Source organism: Primulina huaijiensis, chromosome 16 (genome assembly GCF_012295235.1).
Source record: "Primulina huaijiensis isolate GDHJ02 chromosome 16, ASM1229523v2, whole genome shotgun sequence".
Taxonomy (NCBI): Eukaryota; Viridiplantae; Streptophyta; class Magnoliopsida; order Lamiales; family Gesneriaceae; genus Primulina; species Primulina huaijiensis.
In genome coordinates this window covers 13,650,153-13,677,150 of record NC_133321.1, presented here as the reverse complement: position 1 = coordinate 13,677,150, position 26,998 = coordinate 13,650,153, and the positions used below count along the sequence as shown (strand labels likewise).

General features: G+C 35.5%; 2 protein-coding genes and 1 pseudogene across 5 annotated transcripts; 1 reads left to right on the top strand and 2 right to left on the bottom strand.

Moving 5' to 3' along the window:
• Window positions 1–1,125: 1,125 nt before the first annotated feature.
• Window positions 1,126–7,121, bottom strand: LOC140960800 (spliceosome-associated protein 130 A-like). Of its 3 annotated transcripts, none has more exons than XR_012172258.1 (4): window positions 3,991–7,121; window positions 2,404–2,895; window positions 1,602–1,809; window positions 1,126–1,462 (listed from the first exon to the last, which is right to left on the bottom strand). XR_012172258.1 is itself a non-coding variant. In XM_073419078.1 (4 exons), exons 1-3 carry the CDS (start codon window positions 6,994–6,996, stop codon window positions 1,672–1,674), a joined length of 3,636 nt encoding a protein of 1,211 aa, XP_073275179.1. In that variant the 5' UTR covers window positions 6,997–7,121; the 3' UTR covers window positions 1,126–1,462; window positions 1,655–1,671. The 3 variants fall into 3 exon arrangements, 2 of the variants coding, with proteins under 2 accessions (XP_073275179.1, XP_073275180.1); XM_073419078.1 differs by having other exon boundaries at window positions 1,655–1,809; XM_073419079.1 differs by having other exon boundaries at window positions 1,126–1,442; window positions 1,655–1,809.
• A 3,033-nt stretch (window positions 7,122–10,154) lies between these two features.
• On the bottom strand, window positions 10,155–16,478 carry LOC140962005 (protein S-acyltransferase 21-like). 2 transcript variants are annotated; one of them, XM_073420845.1, is made up of 10 exons: window positions 16,057–16,478; window positions 15,223–15,336; window positions 15,018–15,138; window positions 14,492–14,697; window positions 13,244–13,312; window positions 12,945–13,016; window positions 12,713–12,841; window positions 12,199–12,279; window positions 11,849–12,055; window positions 10,155–11,220 (listed from the first exon to the last, which is right to left on the bottom strand). In XM_073420845.1, exons 1-10 carry the CDS (start codon window positions 16,099–16,101, stop codon window positions 10,330–10,332), a joined length of 1,935 nt encoding a protein of 644 aa, XP_073276946.1. In that variant the 5' UTR covers window positions 16,102–16,478; the 3' UTR covers window positions 10,155–10,329. The 2 variants fall into 2 exon arrangements, with proteins under 2 accessions (XP_073276946.1, XP_073276947.1); XM_073420846.1 differs by having other exon boundaries at window positions 15,223–15,269.
• A 5,491-nt stretch (window positions 16,479–21,969) lies between these two features.
• On the top strand, window positions 21,970–26,540 carry LOC140961037 (uncharacterized; annotated as a pseudogene).
• Window positions 26,541–26,998: the final 458 nt, after the last annotated feature.

Genomic DNA, 26,998 nt, shown 5'->3' with positions numbered 1-26,998 from the left:
ATATAGTGAATGCCTGAATTGGTCGCTCAAATATGGTATTTATAAGATGATACATAGGTATGTTATGGGTCTTCCACCTTGACTAGGGATGGAACAAGGGTCCAAAATCTGGTTTGGGCCTAATCTTGATAGGTCCAATCATGAGGTATCAATAATTAAGAATATGCATAACGTTGTAGTCGAAAGAAGCTCGGAATTTTTCACTTCCAAAAGCTTAGGAATGAAACGTCATCTCTGCTTACAGGTAATTTATTTAACAAAAATTTCATAGTAGATTTTATAAATTATCCAATGTGGTTTTAATACCAATGTGGGTGGTTAATCACCCACCCACTTGTGCCACGTAATTTGGGCGTTCAAATAATTTTTTTTAAATTAAATGCTGGCCCACCTCATTAATTACATATATTATATATTTTATATATATGTATATTCTTTAATTTAATAGTTTATTTAAATAATTAAAATAAAGATTATTTATTTTTTAAAAAATACTAAAATAGTAATAGCTGGTTTTATAAAAAAAATTAGAAAATTATTTTAACTGTTATTTAAATTTTGTAAATAATTTGAAATTGAATTTATTCAATGTAAAATAAGAATAAGGTGAATGAATGAACATCGAGACTTACAAATAATAAGTGTTAATGTTAAAATGAATATAAAAGAATAGATGTGTTAATATAATGTGTATGTGACATGTAGACCTCACGATTTTTGATGAGGTGATGAGTATTATAACGGTAACGAATGTGGATGTCCTAATAGGCCAATGAATTATCTTATAAGAAGGAAAAATACTACTACCGTGTTTTCAATAAATTCCCAGGATAGCACAAATCGAGGACATCAAATAAATCGAGTTGCAGGTGTATTAGCTCGTTCATATATGATAAGTAAAACAAGTATACATTCCCCGGATGTTATCCAAAAAAAATTATCGATTTGTTAATTGTATTATTTAGAAAAACCAGAAAATATTGATTCCCGGCGAAAAATAAAAATAAATTAATTTTGAAGATAGTAATATGTTGTTCTATTAATCTGTTGAAATTACTACATGACAAGCGAATTACCAAATGAGGTATGCTGTAAAATGATGCAAGATTCCAGGAAAAAAAGAAAGAAAAACTAAAAGATATAATCCATGATCAACAGAAAATTTCAAGCTACACTTTTGACAAACTAAATTCATTAGATATAAGTATAATTATAGAACCCATTATTTCACCTACATGATAACTACAACAGATGCTCAGAATTTACGGGGCAGGAATTGGAAATCTGAAGCATAAAATTCATGTTTGTTTCATCTGATAAAACTTTAACCATACATTTGAGCCACGAGAGACCTTTTTAATGGTGGTCAACTGCTCTTCATGTTGCCTCGTGATGAGATGTGCGACTAGTGATTGCATCCAACCGTTGCATTCCAGTGAAGACTGAAGAGGTAGACATTGACCTGTGTACATTAAAAATCAAATCACTTATCAACAAAATCGTGTCATTAAAACATTTCGAATCAACAAACAAGAGAGAAATAATCCTGTTAAAACTGAGTAAATGAACCAGGAAAGATAACAGGGTTTCGCAAAACATACGTGTAAAATATTATCAAGGCAATAATTGTATCAAAAGGGATCCAGAATTTTACTGCTGAAATGCACCGTCTTAAATGATCTTATTTCTTATTTCTTCCAGTTTCTTTAAAATCTCCCCCGGAGTTCTATCCAGCTCATCAGCAATTTTACGTTGCATATCCATGGGCAAGGTTGGGAATTGTTCACACAAATCTCCGTCTATAACATCCTGCAATTGCACATCTTAATTCTGTCAACAACTGAGATATAATATTGAAAAAAAATGCAATTATGCAACCCTGTGGAGCAGCGTATGTTCCTTTTATCAACTGGCGGATATATAATAGGGAAAAAAACAAATGCAGACGAAATAAAGAACAAAACACTTCAGATACTGCAACTAGCTAAATGATTGGAATGCAACTTCAGATATGTTTCGTTACTCGACAAACAGTCATATAGCTAAATGCATGTCACTGATGTGGATAACTAACTGCATAGCTCATAGCCTAGTGCGACTCATTTCATAAATGAGCCCTAAAAACCGAAATCGAGGACTTAAGACTTCCAATTATAACTTCCTCAGTATGGCCCTATTCTAGTCGATCAGCTCCATCTATAGCTCTAAGATCAAACAGTTCATCTCTGCATACACGTGCCTAACACCAATTTCCCTCCGACCACCAACCATTTCCCAGAAACAAAAAACATTTGGGTACATTTTGTGTGGATTAGAAAGAAATCAATGGACATTAGAATAATTGGAAACATGGGTATAGTAGTAGCACATTTTCATGGATAAATCACTATTAAGAACCCCCACCTTCACAGGAAAATAGGATGATCTGTAGGCAATATGGTCTCTGCCACACAAAGGTGGGTGCTCCTGCCGCATATGCATCTCCAGATGAGAGAAGAAGTCAACATCATCACGTGATGTAAATGGAAGGAATGCCCCCAAACCACCCATTACAGTCCCATATATGATGCACTCTCCACCTCCGGGAATCAGAGATGCTTTCTGCAAGCAAGTGACCACATCACCAATGTGAAATTGAACTATTTCCTCTACTTTATTCGGTGCTCCATTCAACTTCCCCTGCTCCCACTTTATCTTACCACCAGTGGGGTCTTCTTCAATCTCATCTGACACATCCTGTGGCAATCGGACAAAGTAGATATTTCCAAATTTGTCTGCACCAGCCACGGTGTCGAAGTCGATATGCTGAGCAGCAGTAAGCCATCTTGGAACAGTGTCATCAGCAAATATATATAACTGATTCTCATCACGTCTGTACTTGCAGTAGTGAAACGACTGAAACAATTGAACCGGATCAGATCATAAACACTTCGAAATTAGAATAAGAGGTCGGAAAAAAATAACATTGATGACACTGATCAAACTTAGCATATTGTGAACTATTAGATTTGGAATCAGAACCAGGTTACCAGATGTAAATGCTCAAAATAATGCCCAACATGAGGGTAGACATTGTCACAAACTACACAGTGAAAAAATTTAGGACAGCATTCTTATAACAGTTTCTCATTAATAGGTATTCTCAGTTGAACAACTCAAAAGATCAAAATGAAAACTATACCTTCCACCCCCCAACCTCGAACGCACACCCACACAAACAGCTTCTATTTGGTGAAAAAAGGTTTAAGCTACTGGCTGATCATAAAAAAATGGTAAGATAAATAAATTATGTAGGAAATTTAGTGCACTATACATCAATGCCCACAAAATAAAGAAAAGAACAGTATAACACTTGTACAGTGGATTCTTATTCCATGAACTATCAGAATTCTTTGCTTTCCATCTGTTCTTTTATTCAACTTGATTAGTATTGAATCTCGATTTGACAATATAAGGCAAGATATTGTTTTGTAATGATAGAATTGGATTTACTTTTACAGTTCTTTGATTCATCTTTAAAATACTAAATATATAAATTATTTGTACTAGAGCATCTCTAACCCTCCAACCAAAAACTAACCAAATGATTAGGTAAACCAAAATGTTCCTTTTCAGAATTGTATTTGAATAATATTATTATTTATTAATGTCTTTCAAAAAATGCTGTTTCAACTATAACTCAGCGAATGATGCCACATTAACAATTAGTCACCAAATTTCATATGAGAAGCTCTTACTAAAAACAGAGCAGTTGCAAGAAATTTGAATTGTGTTAATATATTTTGTTAACCGGCAAGTTCTAGAGTTCTTTTCATCCTAAGCTAATAGCTGTTCATCTGTCATTGAACTTCTCAAATAAATAAAAAGACTACAAGCTCATATGTAAATATACAGTCACTACTCAAAACGAAGAAACAATAGATTCAGCATCAGAAGATCATTCGTGGCATTCGAAATGTTAGCTTGAAGTTATGCAATCAAGGAAAATACCTCTTGCATGTCCCCAACATAAATTCGATCGCGATAGGTTTGGATGGAAGTGATTGTGTTGGGGAATAATTTATTCTCACACTTTCTAAGCAACCTCCTTTTCCCCAAATCATACAATCTAAGTACAGGACCAATCCCAGCGAGCAATCTTCCTTGGAATTGGCATAATGCGAGAGGTATACCGTCCACTTGTGTCTTGTGCAAAAGCTCAAGGACTTTTCCATCTTCTTTAAACCTATATACGTGAATATATCCAGCCTCGAAGGATCTTTTGGGCCAAAACTGAAGACCTTTTGCCGTTCCAACAGCCAAAAGTGTTCCATATTCCTTATCGTGGAAATTCACAGAGCACATGCTGAACGCAGCTTCATTATTCTGAAGCTCTAGCAGACAGGTTGTTAAAGCTGACCTAGGATCCAGAACTCTAATGCAAGAAACCCATTTTCCGGCTTCCGCCTTCGGATATCCATACTGCTCATCAGAAAGTGGATCACTGTTTTCCTCATCATCACCATTCTCCATCTGCTCTATGTTTCCGTTTTCCCCCACTCCAGAAGACTCGAAGGACTCCTTTTTTGCAGCTTCACGCTCTTCTGCAGCGAATGCTCCCTGATCGCTTTCAATTATTACCAACAGCTTCCTTTTGGGTTGAACTAAAAATTTCCTAGGAGTATACCTCAAAGGTATGGCTGTTTCATTAAAAGATTCTCCAAGTCTTTCAATAGTAAAAATCCTTAATGCATCCCCAGCGACAGCAACAACACCTTCTGCACACTGATCCGATGAAAATGAAGCAGCATATTCAAGAGTCTCATATGACAATGGTGTGAGAAGGAAATGTCCTTGGTGTATATAACCTAGCCAAGGTCTACTTGACAAGCAAAGCATAGCTCTCCGTCCTCTCACAATTATAGAAAACAGCTTTGGTGCTCTAAGTCCTAAGAACCGAGATCGGGCATCTGACAGCTGTCCAGTCACCATATCCACTACTGTCCTGAATAAAACTCCATTTTGTAAACCAGCATTCAAAAAGAGACTTGCAGGGTGGTCAGCCCCATCATCACCTCCAGTAGAAGCCTGAACTTCAAGAAATAGGAGAGATTCCGGAGGTGCTGAAACACTTTGCAAACTTAGTATCTGCATACAGTCGTCAGGATCCAAAGACAAAATGCGAATGGTGTTATCATAAGATCCAACAGCAAGAAACCGTGATCTCTGTCTTCCTTCAGGGATAGGAGAAATATCCAAACAGGCAACATCTCCTGACATTTCATGCTTCTCAACCTCCATCAACTGACCAGTCATGTCAACTTCAAAATATATAATTTCCCCTCCACTCAATGCAATGACAACTTGAAGTCTGTTAGACCCAACCTTAACAATAGTTCTCTTTCCTGGAGTTCTCCACTCATTAATACGCCCATCTTCCCTGATATGCCTAATACCACTGGGATGCACTTGCATCAAAGAATCGTCGCCAATCAAAGAAACAGCAAGAGAAGGTGTTGTATCAAGAAACCCACTGTCGCTTACTTCTTCAACAGTCTCACCAATGGAAAGCACGAGAGTGGCGTTTGCAAAAGAAACAACAATATAGGCATCAAATTCATCATTGACATTCTTTTTGACAGTCCACACAGCACTTGGAACACCAGGTAACTGTGATACTGCCATTTCACTAATAGCCAAACCAGGTCTCAAAACACGGAGTGATGAACGAGGACCCCGCCCACAAAGTGAAAATATCTGAGGAGTTTCTTCCTCAAATAGATTAGTGACTTTCATATCCATCATTGGCATCAGACTCTCAATTTGGTCTATCCTAAGTAGATTCTTCAGTTTTCTAGGCTGGAAAAACACAGGCTGAAAACCTTCTTCTGTTTCCATCAGTGTAGCTGATGATGACTCCACATCTGGATCATCTCCTATCGCCTGAAATTGATACAAGGCATGGTTCCCAAACTCAGATGCAGCAAATAGAAACCCTGACTTCAGGACACACAAAGATGATGTGACAGGAATAGTATCAAAATATTTTATCTTCAACTCTTTTACTCTGTCATTCTCATGGTCCAACGTCACTTTAAACATATCCCCATACTCAGTTTGCAAGAGGAAGAAAAACATGGATTTCTGCTTATGCATAGCAGCTGAGACGATCAAAACCCCACGCTCAGCCGGTAAGTCCTCACGCCTCGGAATCACCGCTCTGACATCTGGATGCCCTTGATTCTTATATATGACAAAATTCTCTGCACACACAAGAACACCACTTGGACCATCCCCACCACCAGGCACTGTGACAAGCATATTAGCACCATTATCGACCTGTTCAGACCATTTCCTTGAAACATGGTTAAGACCCAAATCCAACTCATAAAAAGTCAAATTCTTCTGCGCCTCGTTGGCCGCTTGACCAGTGGGGTCCTGGTCAGCCTCAGAATAATCCAATTCTATAGCTGCAAAGACTGGGTTTTCAAACCCACAATCCACCCCGCAAATGGAATAACAAATAGTGTGGCTCTTATGCGCCTCGAGAGGGGATGAAATAGTCAATCTAGCTACTGTATCCCTATTCAAAACATAAACAAGCTTCTGCTTCTCGCAAGCACCAATCATCACAGCTCTACCCTTAGGGTCAATGGCCGAATACTGACCGGGGACAATTCTACGGCACCCAGATTTCCCAAAAGTTTCCTGATGGATTTTATCAAATGCGTTCTTCTCTTTGTTGTATTCAAGGATTACGATGCGCCCAGAATCAGAGCCAACAACAATGTAATCTTTTTGCGCTCCAGTGAGGCGAAATTGAGATAAAGAGCGAATAGCGCCAAAAATTTCAACAGATAGAAGAGATTGTAGCTTACCATTGTCGTCGGGTCGCAGGAGGTCGAGTACTTTCCCACGCGCCACCACAATTTCTTGTGATTTCCCGCCAGAGAAGCTTCCATTGATGGCACAGATGATGCCAGTAGCTTGTTGAAGAGTTAGGCTGTACAGGTACATGGTGATTGTTGAAGCCCAGAATTATGTTAATTGGAGTGGGTTTAAGAAACCCTAGATTTTGGGGTGAAGGGGGAGGGAAGGGTTTTTAAGTTTTAAATACAGTTGCCATTTTACATTTCTCCATGCAAAATGAGAGAAGTGTTTGTTCTATTTTTTTTTTTAAATAAATTACACATATCCATTAAATCATCTCCAAAGATTCAGTCAATACAATATTCATAAAAAATGATGAAAACAGAGGGAAAAAGATAATTTTGTCTTTCTTAAAATTCAACTTAAAATAAAAATTCAATTTAAATATAAAAATTCAACTCATACTCAATCAAATAAAAAATTTAATCCTGATATAAAAAACTTAATATAAACCCTACCTAAATGAAAAACTCAACTCAAACTTGATCCAATAATAAAAAACTCGACCCCAATTCAAACATAAAAACTCAACTCAAAATCCACCCAAATGAAAAACTCGAAACAAATATAAAAACTCAACCCGAACTTCACTCAAATGAAACATTCAACTCAAACTCGACCAATAATGAAAAATTAGAGTTGAACTCGATTCAGTGATAAAAAAATCGACCTGAATATCGACTCAGTGATGAAAAGTTAGACTCAAACTCGACTCAATGAAAAAATTAAACCCAAACTCAACCCAAGAATTCTCATGGTTTTATATATTTTATTGCATAAAAGATTAAATATTGATAGATTGACTTTGTGGTATGATGAGTTTATGTAAAATTGTGTATGAGTTTGATCTCATCCATTTCAAACAAGTTGATGTCAATTTTGTTTTAAAAAAAAATCAAGAGTGGAAAAGACTATAATATTTTTAAGTCCACTCTATTTGACTCAATTAAAAAAGTCAGACTCTTTTTTAATTCAAATCTTTTTTAATTCAAATAAAGTGGTGATGAGTCATATATATTTTAACGAACCCCCGATATGCATGCAATCAATTTTTAAAAAAAATTATAAACTATTTTAAATATATAGAAATTAAGTTGTAAATTTTATATTGATATTTCATAAGTTTATGTTATTATTTTATAATTATTTTGTAAAATATAAAGAGCATCATAAAAAAATATTTAAAACCAAGCCAAAATGGACAATTGAGGCATGATCACTTTTTTATATCATGAGAATCCGTAATTGTTACTTTTCAATGTATATTAGATAAACTCTTAGACTAAAAACTATGGTTTGCAAACCAAGCTACTCAACTAAATCGTACTTGAAAGTCTTGTGCGACAGAAAGTGTTAACAGTGAGAATAAACTCCTGATTAGTTGTCAAACGCTCACACACTTCACCAACTCGTACACTCCTTGGAGGGCAAGGCATGCTCATTCTTAATACTAGTAGATTATGACATACACGATGTGTGTGGTCCGTGAAAAATAAAGAAAATAGTAATTTACTTATTTAAAACGAAAGTCGTCAAATTTTAAAATTAAAATAGCGGAAGAAAATATAAAATGTATTGAGAAATATAAAAGTATGTTATTAAAAGGTAATTTTGGAATTATAAAAAATTGAACAATATGTGTGTGTGTGTGTGTATCACCGGTTGTTATATGCTAGTTAGTACCATATTATAAATTGTAATTTATATAAATACTAAATATTTGTAATAAAGATAGTTAAAGAATTTATAATATGATTTATTTTTTCTTGTCGATAATATGGAATGGAGCTAATTAATAAAATAGATGATGCATAACTTTAAAATAAAACGTACATAAAACTTTAAATTCAACATAAAGATCATCTTTAACCAACATACTTGGACCAAAAATAGGCTTAATCTATGTTTGAGTTCATATATTTAGGTAACATTTGGATTGATATATAATTTATCTCCGTATCATTGTCTTATTCAATCTCACGTTTGGTTTATCATATTATTTATCAATCTACTAATTATTTATCACACATCAATCAAATCATTAATTATTTATATCATATCAATCAAGTCATTGAATTTAAATTATAATATATTATCCTTAATAAATAATATCATTAATATATTATTAATATTTTTAAAAGACAAAATGGTAATATCATCTTATCTGAAATTTAATCAATCAAATCAAAAATTAAATCAACTAACATTATTTATTTATTTTATTATTAAATAAATTATTTATTACTATGTTATTATCTTTATCTCTCACTTCAAACAGACCCCAAAAAGTTAAGAATTTGTAACCACTTATTTATTTGGACAAACTCATTTTACATTGAATTTGAAATCCTTTATTAATTTAAGACATTTTGAGTCATTATAGTTGAATTTAAATCCATTTTTTTAAATTCTTAATTCAAATCCAAATTCTTGGATCCAAATATAACCTCAAGGTACCCTTGGATCGAGATAAATCAGTTTGATTATATGAGGTTGCACTTGAGGAGATGAATTGAAAATCCATGTATTTCAATTATAATTTTATTATTTACAATGATACAATATATCAAATTTTAAATTCGTAAATTACTTTTTTGTACATTAGTAATAAATAAATATATATCGATTGAATTTCAAATCCACCATTTTGTTTATTATGTAGATGTGATAATAATTGTGATAGATTTAAAATATACAATGATATTATTTCAGATTCACTCGTTCAAGTCTCTTAAAATAAAACCTTTCATCTGACACAATATTATATCATTGTTAAAAAGTTATACATTAATAATATAATGTTACAACAATAATGAAAAAACTAACATTTATAACTGTCTTGCCATGTACATCACCAACACACGTATTATATGCTTATACAATATTTTTTATAATTCATTTGATTTATATTTAAAAGAAAATCAAAATGTAATTTAAAAAATAGTCAGAGACAACACTATAATTTTGATACATGAAATAAAAAAATAAATAAAAAAAAAATAAAAAGACTCAAGCAATTGAACTTGTAACTCGATACTTAAGAAATAAAAACTCTATCTACTGAGTTAAAAATTACTTACATTAAAAATTTAACTTTTTATTAATATATATATATATATATATATATATAATAAAATAGACAACATCAAAAATTAATTACTTTAATATATCAGACTTAATGACATAGTATAAATAATATAGATATTACGAACAATGTTCGGATTTTGGAAAGCAACAAATTCAACTAGGTCCCATGACGTTAAATGTTGGTTAATTTTTATTTTTTAAAGAGAGTGAAATATTCAGACAGCACAAGGTGAAGCAATTTAACATAAAGAAAAGTAAAGGTAAAAAAAGAAGAGAAATTCACATTGAAAATCTAAATCTATCTCAAAAAACTAATAACTCATGGAAACCAAATCAAGAAGAAAATTTGTTTTGCTGAGAATCACTCGGGACAAATACAGGAAGCTGGCCTCCCCGCTGAGATCTACCCTGCTGATAGTAACTCGACATAGTACCTCTTTGTGGGGTAATAGTCGAAGCTGAGCTTTCTGTCCTCGTCCCTCGATTCAATGGTTCATTCACCAGCGGACCACCAAAGAATATAGACTGACCTGTGTATGTAAGCTCTGTCGTGGGACCTTGGGAGGAAGAACCAACATTACGTGTTGCAGCAGAGACGAAACGCCCCACTTCTGGATCCCAGTATACTGAGGATTTCGAGTTTTCCGCAAGATTTGTGTTGCTTTTCCTCAGAGGAGCTCGTGGTACGTTTTCTTGAATAGTTGTAGCTGACAGAGGGGACTCAGCAGTGGAAGATTGATAGATCGGGTTAAAACGGTCTAGGTTTGAAGCACGCTCGACCAGTGGAGATGGAGTAAGATTCGAGGCAAGGGGGCTGCTCAAGTTACTGACACTAGGACCACATGTATCCATATCATCCCTGCTGGCTCGACTTGGGGGATAAGAGCCCTTGGATGAAGATAACCTAGACATCCCGGCTTTATTACTTGCCTCGTAATATCCTTGCCTTGTGCTAGTTGGGCTGCTTTTACCACTCACCGTGGCACTAGATAAATGATCAGCATCATACCGATGATGTTTTGAGTTTACTGGGCGTAAAATGGATGATGAAGCTCTGGCCTTAGCACCGGCTTTAAGCGCCTCGTTCGAGTCCAGTTTTGCGAGTTTCCATGCACTGATTCTGATGGGACGATGCAAACTTCTTTTACCTCTGTCTGACAGTGGAGCATCAGGATCAACCGTGGAAGGTAACCGTCCAGTCTCAAGATGATGAATAATTTCATCCTGGAAAGTAGAATGCAAGAAATATGATGTTGAAATTTCGAAGGCAACGAGTTAACAGAAATCTCAGGCACAACATCGAGTGGAAAACAAGAACTAGAGGCAAGAAATGTAATACAAGACGCAACAATGCCAGATTGCTCATTACCAATTCCTATCATTAGCATTACCCAATTAACTTGAGAGTTTAAAATGCAGATCATTTCGACAACCACCTTTTTTTATCAGGACTAACATGCTTTCAAATGGCTAAACAATTTGTCAGAAAACAAGTATTCTAAAGTACAAGATGAGAAGTACAATATATCAGTGAGTGTTTTAATATTGATGCAAATGGAGAAGTGCATTTTATCAATGGATGCATAGGTTTTTGAGACATTAATGTTCAAATACACACTTACCGAGCTTGAACAAACAGTTTGATACAAAAAGCTGAAACTATGGCAACCAATGGTACAAAATAAATATTTTTCAGTCGGCAATGGTTGAATTTCATGCTTACCGAACATGACCTGGACCGAATGCCTTCAATTAAAATACCATATGAATACACTGTAAATTTCAAATTAAACTTCTTTACAGACAAGACATAATAAGCATGCAGTTAAAAGGAAGGAATAGCCATCAATACCTGATGATCCATAAATATTCTAGGTGGTGTGCACCAAGCGCCTCTATACTGCAAGCCCTTTCCAACCGAGCTTCTTCCACTAATAGCAGTCACGGCAGAACTAGTTGGTGAAGAAGGAAGACTTTGTTGATCTCCTCCATCTTGGGAAGGTTCAGGAGGTTCGCTTTGTGTCCTCATAGCAACGACATACTCATATGTCGTGAGGCCCTGAAGCACAAATATGGTTATAGCTCTAGAAATTTCTGTTTTGGTCTCACAAATGATTGTATCTATACGTAAACACACTCATAGAAAAAGACAATCGTGGGAAAATAAAAGGAGAAAAAAAGCGAGTAAACTTAAAAGCACACCTTTCGAATAAGAATGACGTGGAAAAAAAATAATTCTACCAAAGGCACAGTGGCAAGAAAAGAAAGAGCTGTACATATAGCCTGAAGCAGAAAAATATAAATCTATTAGTTAAATGTCAAACAAAATCCAGTTGGAATGAAATGCATTTTATTGGGCACAGAAAATAAAAAACACCGTAAACTAGCGATATCGTGATTTTTTGTTTTTGGTTTTGAAGAAGAGATGTCATAATTTTGAAACCACACAATGACCCTTCTCCTGAAAGCAAAAATATGAGAAACAGTGAGTCTAGGAAGCGCATTAGATACATATTCCCTAGACAACCGACTCTTTTATAAAATTCTAAGATTAACATATTTCCTAACTTAATTCAATAGATAAATCCAATTAGTATTAACTTTCAAATCCAATTAGTATTAACTTTCAAACATGAATTTCTATCTGCAAGATCATGTTACAACCATTCTAGGTAAACATTCTACCTACAGAGGACACAAAAGTAAAATGATATACCACTACAGTAGCAAATGGTGGGCGAGAAAATCCATCCCCAAGCCTGTTGATAATTTGATTTTCAGTAGCTTTCTGATTAACAAAACAGCGGACAAGGACAGTGATGCCCACAGCACATTCAAACACAAGCTGGACCAAAAGCACGCGACCATCAGACAAGACATAGAGAAGGGTCAGTCAGCACACTGATGCCTAAGCAAGTCAACCAACTAGAATCCAGTAAAAAGCTTACCCAGACAAGGCTTGCAGCCATCAGACAAACAAATGTGAAATAGTTCTTTCTACCCACGCAGTTATTCAGCCACTGCAAGAAATAGAATATCCTAAAATCAATCAGCCATGCCAAATGCCAAGGTGACAGTTACTATAAATCGGTGCAAGAAAATAACGCCCATTAAAGCAAAAAATCTTCCACGATAAGAATATCTCTCTGATGTCCGAATTTACTGGTGCATGACTGCATACTGGTGCATGACTGCACATGTATCTGTGTTCATTAATGTCTAATTTTGGATTGAAGTTCAGACTTACACGGCAATGATGATCAAATCCATCGACACATTTGTCACAGCTTCTGCAGTGTTTGCTGAACTTGCGCACCTAGGAATGAAAAGAAACCGAAAGCTATCAGATCCGTCCACTAGTTAAGCATTTCATTATTTCATTCAAACTACAGATAAAAAACAACATACAAGGAGGGAAACGGCAAACAAAGAACAACTAGATAAACGGAGATAACATGATTGGAAAATTCTCCACTAAAATTTTCTAACTGCTTCAGCACATCTTTAAGGAAATTGGAAAGGTTGGAGGTCAAAGTGAAGGTCTAGTGGGTGTCCTGAGTCACTGAGACTTTGAGTTCAATTTAGTTTCACCCAGAAGGTATTATTGCCACACATAATATTACTCGGAATACACAATTAATTTTTTAAGAGCGGGAGATAGACAGCAGTAACTACTACAACTCAGAATATGTTCAAAAACATACGAAATTGTACATTAAAATCTCCAGAACTCCGCTGGTTAAAGTTAAGCAATATGAACCATCTTATTTAGGATTATAGTAGGACATAAAAACATACAACTCAATAATCTGTCCATCCATCTATTAATCTATAAAGGTATCGTTATAAAACTGAGGATTCCTTACTCTTAAAACTTCATACTTTGGATAGTAAGCTTTTATCACATAACATATTCATGTAAAACCAACAAGTTCCCTTCCTCTCATTTTATTTTTATTTTTGTGTGTTCACTTTGTGGATACCAGTGTTGAAAATTTTGAGCATACAGCCAGGCTATCTGAGCATAAATGCAAAAGCAAAGGTGAATTCAGATGAAGGATCATTGAAACAGATTAAACATTTATTACAGGTCGGTTAAATATAATAGTGATAATCTAACCCAAACTAAATGATATTTTAAATGGATGTTAAGTGTTGCACCATTTCGCGTGTGCAGCAGCTATCTACTAAAATCTATCAAAGAAATTGAAGCAAATATTTTAATGCAATGGATTATTTTAGTGTTACTTGTAAAGCCAAAGAAAAGCTTGTGGAGTGAAGGTTCAGGTATTAGGGGGAACTGGGGAGTAACTGACAATTTCATGTTGTCCTTAAGTGTTTACAGGGGGTGATTGGTTTCCTCCATGGGCATGGACAGGGGTCACACTATCCAATTGTATTGCAAAATCTTAACACAGGTCGAAAATTGATTTCTCATTGGGCTCCAGAATGAACTTCTGTATACAGGTAATCTTTTTTTAAAATGGATAGAGACCTCAGCATTGCACAACGTGCAGAACAAAGCATCCTCATCATCGTTTTCTTCTTGTAGATAACCTTCATCCTTGCGACAGTCCTCCTTCACAAGACAACCACAGAGGCAACCTCCAAGTATTGAACAGCAACCTTTATCTTTTGTGTAAGATTTTCCTTCATTCTTATGTCCTACTTTACCCAGATCCTCAGTCGTAGAAAAATTACCTAATCAATATAAAACCATCACCAAACAGAAGCCCAAGCTTATGGAATTGTTGATCTTGTAGCAAGATATACACACATAATAACATCCTGGTGGTTGAGAAGAGAGCAAATGTTGAGAAATGAGATAGACCCAAAATCACTTTGTTAAGAAAAAGTGTGTCGTAAATAAGTCATCCTTCAAGGGCCATAGGCTAATTAAATACGATCAAATGAGCCCATGGATGGAGCATTCATCGGACTTTGATCACATGTTTTGATGGTGGGTTTTGACACTTCTCAGGATAAATTCCATTAAGATGACCTCAGCAGTAATCACTTACCAGTCAACTCTGTTCCATTATGTGATCCATAAGCTGATGTATCATCGCCATCGATAAGAATTCCAGGATCAGCAGGATCAATAGCCGTGCACCTTGCATAAAGTATAAATACACAAAGTGCCTACGAATAACAATTAAGCATGATAAGAAGCATTTAGAGTCAGATTTTAATCGACTAACAACATAAGAGCTCCAATACACTTACCAGGAAGGAATAAATTCCTGTGGCTAAGTACTCATAGATGTCCTTTCCTAAAAAAGGAGCAAAGAATGCAAAGAATGCAACAGATAACAGGAAAAATACTGTTATAGCCACAACCTGAATTGAAAAGGAAAATCGTGAAGAAATGGGTGAAAATTTTAGATAAAAAATGATATATTATCTTTATACTGAACAGTCTTACAATGTCAAATAAAAAGTAAATAGTAAAATGTTATAAATGTTTTGCAAACCGAAGAAGCTGTGCTCTAGAATCCAGATACGCAGGCAACAAATTATTACTTATTGAGAAATATAACCAATGGGAAAAATCCAATCTAAGTGTATATGTGCTTATGTATTGACTCAAGGAGACTGTAAAGCAAAAATATCGAAGACGAAAGTGATGTAGCTTTTCTTCTACTTATCACACAATCTGAAAACATGTCCATATAAAACCCCTCCCCAGCTCAAATTAAAAATAATTAATAAATATGTACATTCCATATAAAGTTATAATAAATTTAAAAAGAAGGTATCTAACGACGGAGCATCTATCACTGACTATTAGAATAAAAGTCCATAAGACAAGGGCGACCCATTGAGCGAGCATCGGCCCTCACCTGTCCTAAAAAATTCAAGTTCTATGTAAGTTTCACCTTTAAAATCCAAATTTTACGTAAGTTTTGCCAACAAATAATCAAATCTCTCTGACCTCCGGTGACACCCGGGTCATCCACGAGAAGAAACCAAATTTCATGCGTCAAACAACAATCAAGATACATACATTGTAAGAAATTTAACATATCACAGCAGAAAACAGGATGAAAAAATTCAAACCTGAAACGAGTGAGCAGGCAGCTGCCATCCATGTCGCCTAGCCATCGATTACTGTAAAACCCAGAACAAGTCAACACCATTCACACTTCAAAACACAAAATCTGACCAATCTCCAGCACAAAAACATGAAAATGTCTTCAAAATGAACAAGCGGGGAACTGTTCACGTAAAAATAACAGAGTTCTCGATTTTTGTCTCCATCAGTCGCACGACTACCGAACCTACAAAGGATAACGGAGTAGTTCTAGAGAATCCAACGCTGACCCAGACGCTCAGAACCAAATCTGTGAAGACCCAACAAATGTTCTTGGTTTTAGGGTTCCTACATTTCGATTTGCCGATAAAAATGAGCTAAGTTGAAGAAGAAAAGAGCAGACGGAACTTGTTTCCAGGGTTATAGTGATGCTGCTGACTTAGTAAATCCGTAGCCTTTGAGTGCTCCTGCATTTATTGTTTAATCAATAATTTATAAATATAATTATTATCAATTAAATAATTAATTGATATTAAAATAATAAAAATATTAGGAAATTTTTTTAATGTACCGATTATTTTAAAGTTAACTTTTGGCCTTTTAGAATTACTATTATTATATTACTCCATGCTTACATCTTATTTTCACGAAAATCAGTGCACTGTCATTTCAAATTTTGAAATATTTATGATGATATTGGCACAATTGGGTATGAGTAGGTTTCTTGTGAGACCATCTCACGATTTTTTATTAATGAGACGGATCAATTCTATCGATATTCACAATAAAAATTAATACTCTTAGCATAAAAAGTAATATTTTTTCATGGATGACCTAAATAAGAGATATGTCTCACAAAATACGACCCGTAAAACCGTCTCACACAAGTTTTTGCAATGGATTATTCATATTTTTTTCCAAAGTAAAATATATATAGTTGTATTCTCCACTTTATTAATTTAAATTAATTATATAGTTTTGAAAAACTATTTTTTTACCGAAAAGTTGTTGAAATTTCAATTTTTTGTCTTCTTATTTTCTTTCTATTGTTTGACCTAGCATTCGCAAAAACATCGAACTCCTTCGAATCCGTATACATATAATAAATAAATTATATAATGTTTATTCCAAAAATAATAATAATAATATAATTTCTCAAAAGGTTATCATTTTTTGTCACGCGACTTCCTTGTTTTTCATTTTTTATCTTCTTCTTCAATTATATTTTAGTCCACTAATTACACTTTTATTTCAATTTAGTCCATTTTCATCGGTTTCAAAGAAAAAAAATCAATTTCCATTGTAATGTTGACGTGATAATAAAAACAATAACACGATATTGAAAATTGATGATATTGTTCCATACATCACGTTCTCTTTTTCGCTAAAAAGTCGTGATAGATGTACATTTAGATTGTTACACAATATGAACATTTTTCTTTAAAAAACAATAGAGAAATAAAATAAAATAAAATAAAATAAAATAAAATAAATCTCATTAAATTTAATAATAATTTTGTAATTTATCATGAAAAATGTAAGTTTAACACAAAATTGTCCTTCTCTAAAACATCACATTCCTTTGGAAACATTTCATATAATATATAATTTAATATAATGTTTCAAACGTATGGATATTATTTCACTTTCAATTCGGTCAAAATAATAATGCAAAGTCATCACGATTGATTGCAAATTTACTTCATGTGAAATGATTGTAATTAGATACATTTCTGATGTATATATATATATATATATTAAAAAGTATCCCCATAAATTGACTCAAAAATAATTATGGTCATTTGATCTAATGTTTCGCAATAAACAATTACAACCATGCCAATAAATGTTGGTCATAAATTTAATAAATGAATATCTTAGATTTTGATATTAATTTAATTGATAGCTATTTTTTTGGATCAAATAGATGGAGTCTATCTCAATATAAACGTGACATTTTGTTACATAACTCCGATCAACCATTATTTTTGGAAAACTATTTTTTTGCAATATATCCAATGTTTAGTGTGAAGTGCACCAACCAGTGCTCGTGTTCGTTTCGACTGACATCTCCTCCCCGACCTTGTTGGAATTGCCTTTTATAACACTCATCCATATTTAACTTCACCCACTCCTCCTCAGGTTGTTGCCACTCAAATTACATAGTCTTGTAACTCCTCACCTTTCCTCCATGAACCTGCACAGCTAGAGCTTTGGCTATTGTTTATGCTCGTGACTTGATCCAGCGTAGCTTATGATCTAGCAAAGGAGAACACAGCTTCATACAATAATATCAAATATAGTATTCCACTCGCTAGTCACTAGTAAAATCACATTTGACATCCTCTGATAAATTAAAATGGAACTAGCCAGCGTAACTCATGCCATTTTGGAGTTGGAAGAGTGTCGGTTGGCAATAGACCTCACCTAGGGATGACAATGGGTCGGGGCGGGGGCGAGTTCGCCATCCCCATCCCCGAATTCCATCTCTACCCCCATACCCGTCCCAATCCCTGCTTTTTCGGGTTCGGGGAATCCTCAAACCAGAAACTTCGGGGATCAACTTCCCATCCCCGCCCCCATCTCCGTTTCAAAAATATTAATATGGAAAGACGATGACGGATTCGGATATTTTCTCAAACCAAAACTTATTATTATCTATTATTATTAGAGATAACTATGATTCTCATCTCCTCTTGTGACTGCTTGCACAGCGAAGAGAGAGTCTGGGGTGATAAGATGAATCTCAATGTTGTGTTCCCTAGAGATATTGACTCCAATTTGAATAGCAATAAGTTCAGCAAACGTAACCGATATGGGTTTCTCAATCTTTTTTCCAAAAGCAAGAAGTGTGAAGCAATTAGTACCTACATTATAAGATGCATCAACGTCAAGTCGTAGAGTATTCACAAGAGGAGCAATCTAGGAATTCGGAGAGCATAATGGTTCATGGTCTGGAGCTAGCGACGGAGCCTGGCGTACCACTTGGAAGTCTTCCAATAAGCTAGTGCACCACTCCACATTGATCGCAAGAGGGTACTCCTTACGGAGATGAGTAAGTCGAAGTCTCTCACTCCAAATAACCCACGAACGCATCACAAAGACTTCATAATCTTTCTTAGTCAGCTTATCTTTCATCCAGAGTGATATGTCTGAAGCATCCAGATGTCGGGATTGTTTTAAGATGTGCCAAAAACCAGTTTCTTTCCAACAATGCTTTATGACCGTGCAGGTGAACAGAGCGTGGGTAGTGGAGTCGCGAGCATGATTACAGAGGGGACACGACCCAATGACTGGAAGGAACCAATAAATTGTGCTTTGTGGGAATGATATTCTGCAAAACTCTCCACCAAAACACTCGGACCTTCGGAGGGATGTTAAGAGACCATAGAAACCGCTAGCCATCTTGAGTATGGTGGCTCGAGCTCGAGGGAGGAGAATCAAACAAACCGATCTCTGCCTTATAGCCATTCCGAACTGAATATTTACCTTTCGGATCAAGAGCCCAAAACCGAAGATCTTCTTTTTGAGTTGGGGAGAGAGGAATCGATAATATGTCCTTGACTAGATGTGAAGAGAAAAGGTTATGGATGATGTCCTCTTTCCAATTGTCTCTGTCGATGAGAGAGCTAATTGTAGAAAAATTCTCAGAATTAGGTTGGAGAGGCACTCGGCTCAACGTCCCTAGAATCCAACGCTCCCCAAAGGTAGCAATTTTCGAACCATCTCCTACTTTCCAACATAAACCTTTTTCCATCAGCGACCTTCTCCATAACAACGATCGCTAGATGTAGGATGAGTTACTGCCAAGAGGTGCTTCCATGATATCAAGGTGTCGAAAGTACCGAGATTTCAATACTCGAGCAAGCAAGAAGCCCGGATCAGTAACAATACGCCAAAAATAAAGCTTTATTGAAAGTCTCAAGATGGCGGAAGCCCAAGCCCCCCCATGCAATTTGGTCGACAAAGAGCACTCCAACTTTTCCAATGTAAGCGCCTTCTCCCTTGTTCCATTCGCCACCAGAAATTAGCGCATTCTCGTTTAATCTCCTCACAAATAGATTTTGAGATACGAAAACACGACATTGCATAAGTAGGTATGGATTGTAGCATAGATTTGATCAGGGTCTCTTTACCTCCCACCGAAAAATACTTATTTCCCCACTCTTGAATTCTATTCACAACCCTTTCCACCAGGTACCCGAATTGCAGCTTTTTACTACGACTAGAAGAAACTGGTAGGCCTAAATACACCTCGTGTCCCTGAACCACAGGTATCGCCAGTGCCGATTTTATCTGATCTTCCATTTGGTCAGTAGTGTTAGGACTGAATGATAAAGAGGATTTCTCAAAATTAATAAGTTGCCCCGAAGCCCTTTCATATAACTACAGACAATTGCGAATTGCCATACAATCTTCCATTGTCGCTCTGAAGAACAAGAGGCTGTCATCAGCAAAAAATAAGTGGAGATAGTCGGGCAAGAAGGGGCAAGATGCACTCCATGTAAAAGTCTCATGGATTCAAAAGATAAGAGAGCTGAAGACAGACCATGAGCACATAGCACAAACAGGTAGGCGGAAAGTGGGTCGCCTTGTCTCAACCCTCTACTCGGAGAAATATTGCCAATCAGATCACCATTCAGTAAGACAGAATATCTAATAGATCTCACACACCGCATGATCTTCTCCACCCAAGATGGCGCAAAACCTATTCGAATCATCATATCCTCAAGAAAACACCACTCTACTCGGTCGTACGCTTTGCTCATATCAAGTTTCAGCGCAGCATATCCTTTTTGGCCCTTTTTCTACTTCTAATCCAGTGCAGTGTCTCAAAACTTAGAATAATATTATCTGAAATGAGGCTTCCGGAGATGAATGCACTCTGAAACTCATTAACAGTCTGCCCGAGTACTGGACCAAGTCTGTTTGTTGCCATCCCTAACCTCGCCAGGCCTGTTTTGCTATTACACATCCCCCTTAAGATATGATTCACGTCCTCTACCTTTCCCACGCAACAAAAAACAATCTTCATTAGTCGAGAAGTCCCCGCGAACTCGCTCTTAATTACATATTATCTTATCATGTTTGACAAACCATAAGAAAGTTCTTATTCTGTTTGGAACTTCGAGGTGCCACATCATCTTTCAGTTGTCATCCACCATGTCCCCAAAGAGCACCGGCATTGGGGTGTTAAATGGGCATTTCACAGGAGAGAGAGTGTTTTTTTATTATTTTTTTTTGTTTTTTATTATTTTTTTCACTTTTTTAATATATATATATTTTTAATTTTTTTAATACTTTTTTATTTTAATTTTTTTATTATATTTTTTTTTACTTTTTTAATACTTTTTTATTTTAATTTTTTATTATATTTTTTAAATAATTTTTTATAACGGTTTTTTTTTGATTTTTTTTATTTTTAATTTTGTAAATTAAATTATTAAAAATCTAAAAAAACTGTAACGGCTAGTTTGAAATCTTTTCTATAAATACCCACCAATGTGTACACATATTTTCATTCCAAGTCACTACACTATTCAATTCTACTCTCTAACATTCTACCCATCTATTTTTTCAAGTTCCAACAATCATATTTTCTATCCGAAATGGATGAAAATAATAAAGAATTTTTTACAAATTTCTTGAATTCTACAAACAACCCGCAAGAATATTCATCTTCTCAAAATCCACAAATTCCACCAAATTATCAATACTCACATCCATTTCCAAATATGCCGTTTTCTCCACAAATCTTTCAAATTTTCAAGATTTTGGAAATTTTATGAACCATCCGAATTATGCCCCTCGAGGTCCACATCAACCGCTTCTAGCCAAATATTGGCAAAACAAGAGTCATCCGTATTTCACGCCGTCGGTTGTTCATGGATATAGTACCCGGCACACAACTGTTATGCCTTTCACATCTCCGATATCAAATGAACCTGCAACTCCGACTTTTGTCTCGGAGACTTTCTGATCGTGAATCTCCAATTAAGGTGGTCAATTTAAAAAAATCGGATTCAAATGCTGAGGGTTCAAGAAAGTGTTCATGTTGGACAAAGGTTGAAGACGAGGTCTTAGCGAGAAGTTTTGTCACTATCAGCGATGATCCAATAATCGAAAATGATCAAAAGGCGGATGCTTTTTGTGGACGTGTTGCAAGCTACTATAATGAGAATCGTCCCCCAGATTCAAACACTAGAAGTGCAAATGTTATACGGTCACATTGGCACAATACAATCCAAAAGAAGGTATATCGATTCAACGTAAATTATAATAGTGATTATTGTTCATATCGAAGTGGTCACAATGACGAAGATATATTGAGGTTTGCNAGATGAATGCACTCTGAAACTCATTAACAGTCTGCCCGAGTACTGGACCAAGTCTGTTTGTTGCCATCCCTAACCTCGCCAGGCCTGTTTTGCTATTACACATCCCCCTTAAGATATGATTCACGTCCTCTACCTTTCCCACGCAACAAAAAACAATCTTCATTAGTCGAGAAGTCCCCGCGAACTCGCTCTTAATTACATATTATCTTATCATGTTTGACAAACCATAAGAAAGTTCTTATTCTGTTTGGAACTTCGAGGTGCCACATCATCTTTCAGTTGTCATCCACCATGTCCCCAAAGAGCACCGGCATTGGGGTGTTAAATGGGCATTTCACAGGAGAGAGAGTGTTTTTTTATTATTTTTTTTTGTTTTTTATTATTTTTTTCACTTTTTTAATATATATATATTTTTAATTTTTTTAATACTTTTTTATTTTAATTTTTTTATTATATTTTTTTTTACTTTTTTAATACTTTTTTATTTTAATTTTTTATTATATTTTTTAAATAATTTTTTATAACGGTTTTTTTTTGATTTTTTTTATTTTTAATTTTGTAAATTAAATTATTAAAAATCTAAAAAAACTGTAACGGCTAGTTTGAAATCTTTTCTATAAATACCCACCAATGTGTACACATATTTTCATTCCAAGTCACTACACTATTCAATTCTACTCTCTAACATTCTACCCATCTATTTTTTCAAGTTCCAACAATCATATTTTCTATCCGAAATGGATGAAAATAATAAAGAATTTTTTACAAATTTCTTGAATTCTACAAACAACCCGCAAGAATATTCATCTTCTCAAAATCCACAAATTCCACCAAATTATCAATACTCACATCCATTTCCAAATATGCCGTTTTCTCCACAAATCTTTCAAATTTTCAAGATTTTGGAAATTTTATGAACCATCCGAATTATGCCCCTCGAGGTCCACATCAACCGCTTCTAGCCAAATATTGGCAAAACAAGAGTCATCCGTATTTCACGCCGTCGGTTGTTCATGGATATAGTACCCGGCACACAACTGTTATGCCTTTCACATCTCCGATATCAAATGAACCTGCAACTCCGACTTTTGTCTCGGAGACTTTCTGATCGTGAATCTCCAATTAAGGTGGTCAATTTAAAAAAATCGGATTCAAATGCTGAGGGTTCAAGAAAGTGTTCATGTTGGACAAAGGTTGAAGACGAGGTCTTAGCGAGAAGTTTTGTCACTATCAGCGATGATCCAATAATCGAAAATGATCAAAAGGCGGACGCTTTTTGGGGACGAGTTGCAAGCTACTATAATGAGAATCGTCCCCCAGATTCAAACACTAGAAGTGCAAATGTTATACGGTCACATTGGCACAATACAATCCAAAAGAAGGTATATCGATTCAACGTAAATTATAATAGTGATTATTGTTCATATCGAAGTGGTCACAATGACGAAGATATATTGAGGTTTGCGTACGAAAAATATCGATACGAAAACAATGGTGTTGCATTCAATCTCGAGCATATGTGGAGAATTGTCAAAGACCGTCCAATTTTTAATCTACAGTCCGCTGATCACTTTGTGGCCACAAAGAGGACGAGGACTTCAGAGTCAGGAGCAAGCAACACCTCCTCTAACCAAGAGGTGAGTATAGACGTGAATGAAGATACTCGTCCAATGGGACAGAAAGCAGCAAAAAAAATTGAAAGATGTTAGAGCTACAACTTTTACCAAGACATAGAGCTACAAATTTTATGTCCCTTCTATTTCAGAACTTCGTTTTCTTTCAGTTATACGACTTGACAGAAACAATATGTCATTAATAGTTCCAGACTCTTTCACAAAGTTCTCAAACTTGAGCACCTTGAGTCTCAGTTCTTGCTCTCTGGGTGGTTCTATTCCAGAGATGATCTTCCAGGTACAACTCTACAGAATCTCGATCTATCAAACAATATGGTTCTGAAGGGTAACATACCCCAGTTTCCTCGTGTTGGATCTTTCAAGACTATAATACTCAGCTACACTAATTTATCGGGTTCATTACCAGATTCCATTTTAAATCTTAGAATGTTGTCCATGTTAATCCTGTCTAATTGCAACTTCACTTGACCTATTCCATCGGCAATAACCAACTTAAAAGAACTGTTTAATGCCGATTTTTTCATTCAATTCATTCACCGGTGTGATCCCACCATTTCGAATGTCCAAGAAACTTAATTACATAGACCGCAGTTATAATAAACTCATGGGATCCATTTCATCCAGGCATTTTGAAGGTCTCGCAAATCTAACAATTATAAATTTGTATTATAATTCTCTTAGAGGGAGCATTCCCTCGTCTCTCTTTAGTCTCCCTTCAACTACAGAAACTTCAGCTCTCTAACAACCAATTTATTGGCCACATCCAAAAATTTTCCACCGTGAATTCCTCAAACCTGGATACCCTAGAGTTGGGCAGAGTAACATACTGGAAGGTTCCATTACCATGTCATTTTTTGACTTTGAAATGCTTAAGGTTCTCTCGCTTTCCTTCAACTCCTTCAGTGGCACCATACAGCTGGAAATGACGCAAAAGCTTCCCAATCTTGCAAGATTGGAGCTTGCTTACAACTACTTGACAGTTGAAGTAGAAACCACAAATTCAACTTTGTCCCGATTTCTCAAACTTACTAGGTTATATTTGGCGTCTTGTAAGCTAAACAATTTTCCTAATGTGAGAAACCAAACAATGTTGACTTTTTTGGACATGTCAAATAATCATATTATATTAGTGGAGAAATACCTAGTTGGATTTGGAAAATTGGAAGCGGGCAACTTTTGCATTTGAATTTTTCTTGCAATTTTCTAGTTGGACTACAAAGGCCATACATCATGCCAAGTTCACTCTCCATGCTAGACTTGCATTCAAACCAACTTCATGGTGAGTTTCCAATTCCCTCCGAGTATTCTATATATGTTGATTACTCGAGTAATAGCTTTCAAGAGCCAATTCCACATGATATTGACGATTTCGTTCCCTATCTTTTGTTTTTATCTCTGGCAAATAATAGTCATACTGGAGCGATTCCCGCATCTCTTTGTCATGCAAATTACCTTGAAGTTCTTGACCTTTCTGGCAACTCATTGAGTGGTAATATACCACCCTGTCTTTTAAGAAATAACGAGAGACTTGGGTATTGAATCTTGGTAAAAACAACATCAGCGGTGATATTTCCGACAACTTTCCCATCACTTGTAGCCTACAAACTTTAGACCTCAGTAGGAACAATTTGGAAGGGAAAATTCCAATGTCCTTGGCCAATTGCAAATCTTTAGAAGTCTTGAATGTTGGAAGCAACAACATTTATGATGAGTTCCCATGCATGTTACAAACTTCATCCATCTTGTGCATTTTTGTCTTGCGTTCCAACATATTTCACGGAGGTATCACATGTCCTGAAGCCAATCAAAGCTGGTCAAATCTTCAAATCATCGATATAGCTTCAAACAACTTCGGTGAGTGTCTGAATTCAAACTATTCTCAAGTTGGACAAGAATGATGCAAAAAATTGATGGGTCAAGCCACATAGGATTTAACTATCTGAAACTAGCCAATTTATATTACCAGGACAAATGAAAGTAACCATCAAAGGACTAGAGTTGGAGCTCATCAAGATTTTGACCATCTTCACATCGATTGATTTCTCTAGCAACAATTTTGAAGGGGCGATTCTCAAAGATTTAGGACAACTCAATTCACTTTACGTTCTCAACTTATCACACAATAGTCTCACAGGCACAATTCCAAAATCAATAGGAAACTTAACAGGGCTCGGATCACTTGACCTTTCAAGAAACTAGCTGGCATGAATGATACCAGAGGAGCTAGCAAGTCTCACATTCCTTTCTTTCCTGAATTTGTCCTACAATAAGCTATTTGGAAGAATCCCCACGGACACTCAATTACAAACATTTACTGAATAAAGCTACACATGAAACACATGCCTATGTGGGTTCCCTTTGAACACAGCCTGCGAGGTTTCCCCACCAGTAGCAGATGAGGTATCAAGTAGTTCAATTATAACAGAATTTAACAAAAATTATAACAAGATCAAGAGATGCTATAATGAGTTTGACACGTGGAATTAGAAAAATCCAATGCAGCTCGGTAGATGAAAATGAACAATTGCAAGCAACATTCTAATATTGGGGGGGGGGGAGGGGTTGGGTGGGGGGCAGAATAGGAGAAAGAATGCACACTATCCAGAGTCGAGAGAAAAGTTATGCTGATGTGCGACGTCGTCAATTGGAATTTCAGGTCGATGATCATGTATTTTTAAAAATATCAACGTTGAATGGTATTTTGCGTTTCGGCAATAAGGGAAAATTAAGTCCAAGATATATTGGTCCATTTGAAATCTTAGAGAAAATTGGAGAAAGAGTGTACCGAGTTGCATTACCACCGAATCTTTCAAATGTCCATAATGTCTTTCACATTTCAATGCTACGAAAGTATTTGACCAACCCATCTCACGTTCTTCATTATGAACAATTGGAACTCGCATCGAATCTCTCTTATGAAGAACGGACGGTCCAAATACTCGATAGAAAATCATAGATATTGCGAGGCAAGGAAATACAATTAGTAAAAATATTAT

Bases quoted from the DNA above. Each gene is read 5' to 3' on its own strand.
- LOC140960800 (XM_073419078.1), bottom strand. From the start codon at position 6,996: ATGTACCTGTACAGCCTAACTCTTCAACAAGCTACTGGCATCATCTGT. The intron at 2,896-3,990 runs GTATTTTCCTTG...CAATTGTTTCAG, and splicing joins ATGTTGGGGACATGCAAGAG to TCGTTTCACTACTGCAAGTA. The intron at 1,810-2,403 runs GTGGGGGTTCTT...GTGCAATTGCAG, and splicing joins CATCCTATTTTCCTGTGAAG to GATGTTATAGACGGAGATTT.
- LOC140962005 (XM_073420845.1), bottom strand. From the start codon at position 16,101: ATGGCTAGGCGACATGGATGGCAGCTGCCTGCTCACTCGTTTCAG. The intron at 14,698-15,017 runs GTAAGTGATTAC...TATATTGATTAG, and splicing joins TAATGGAACAGAGTTGACTG to GTAATTTTTCTACGACTGAG. The intron at 12,842-12,944 runs GTAAGCTTTTTA...CTTTTGGTCCAG, and splicing joins TGGCTGCAAGCCTTGTCTGG to CTTGTGTTTGAATGTGCTGT.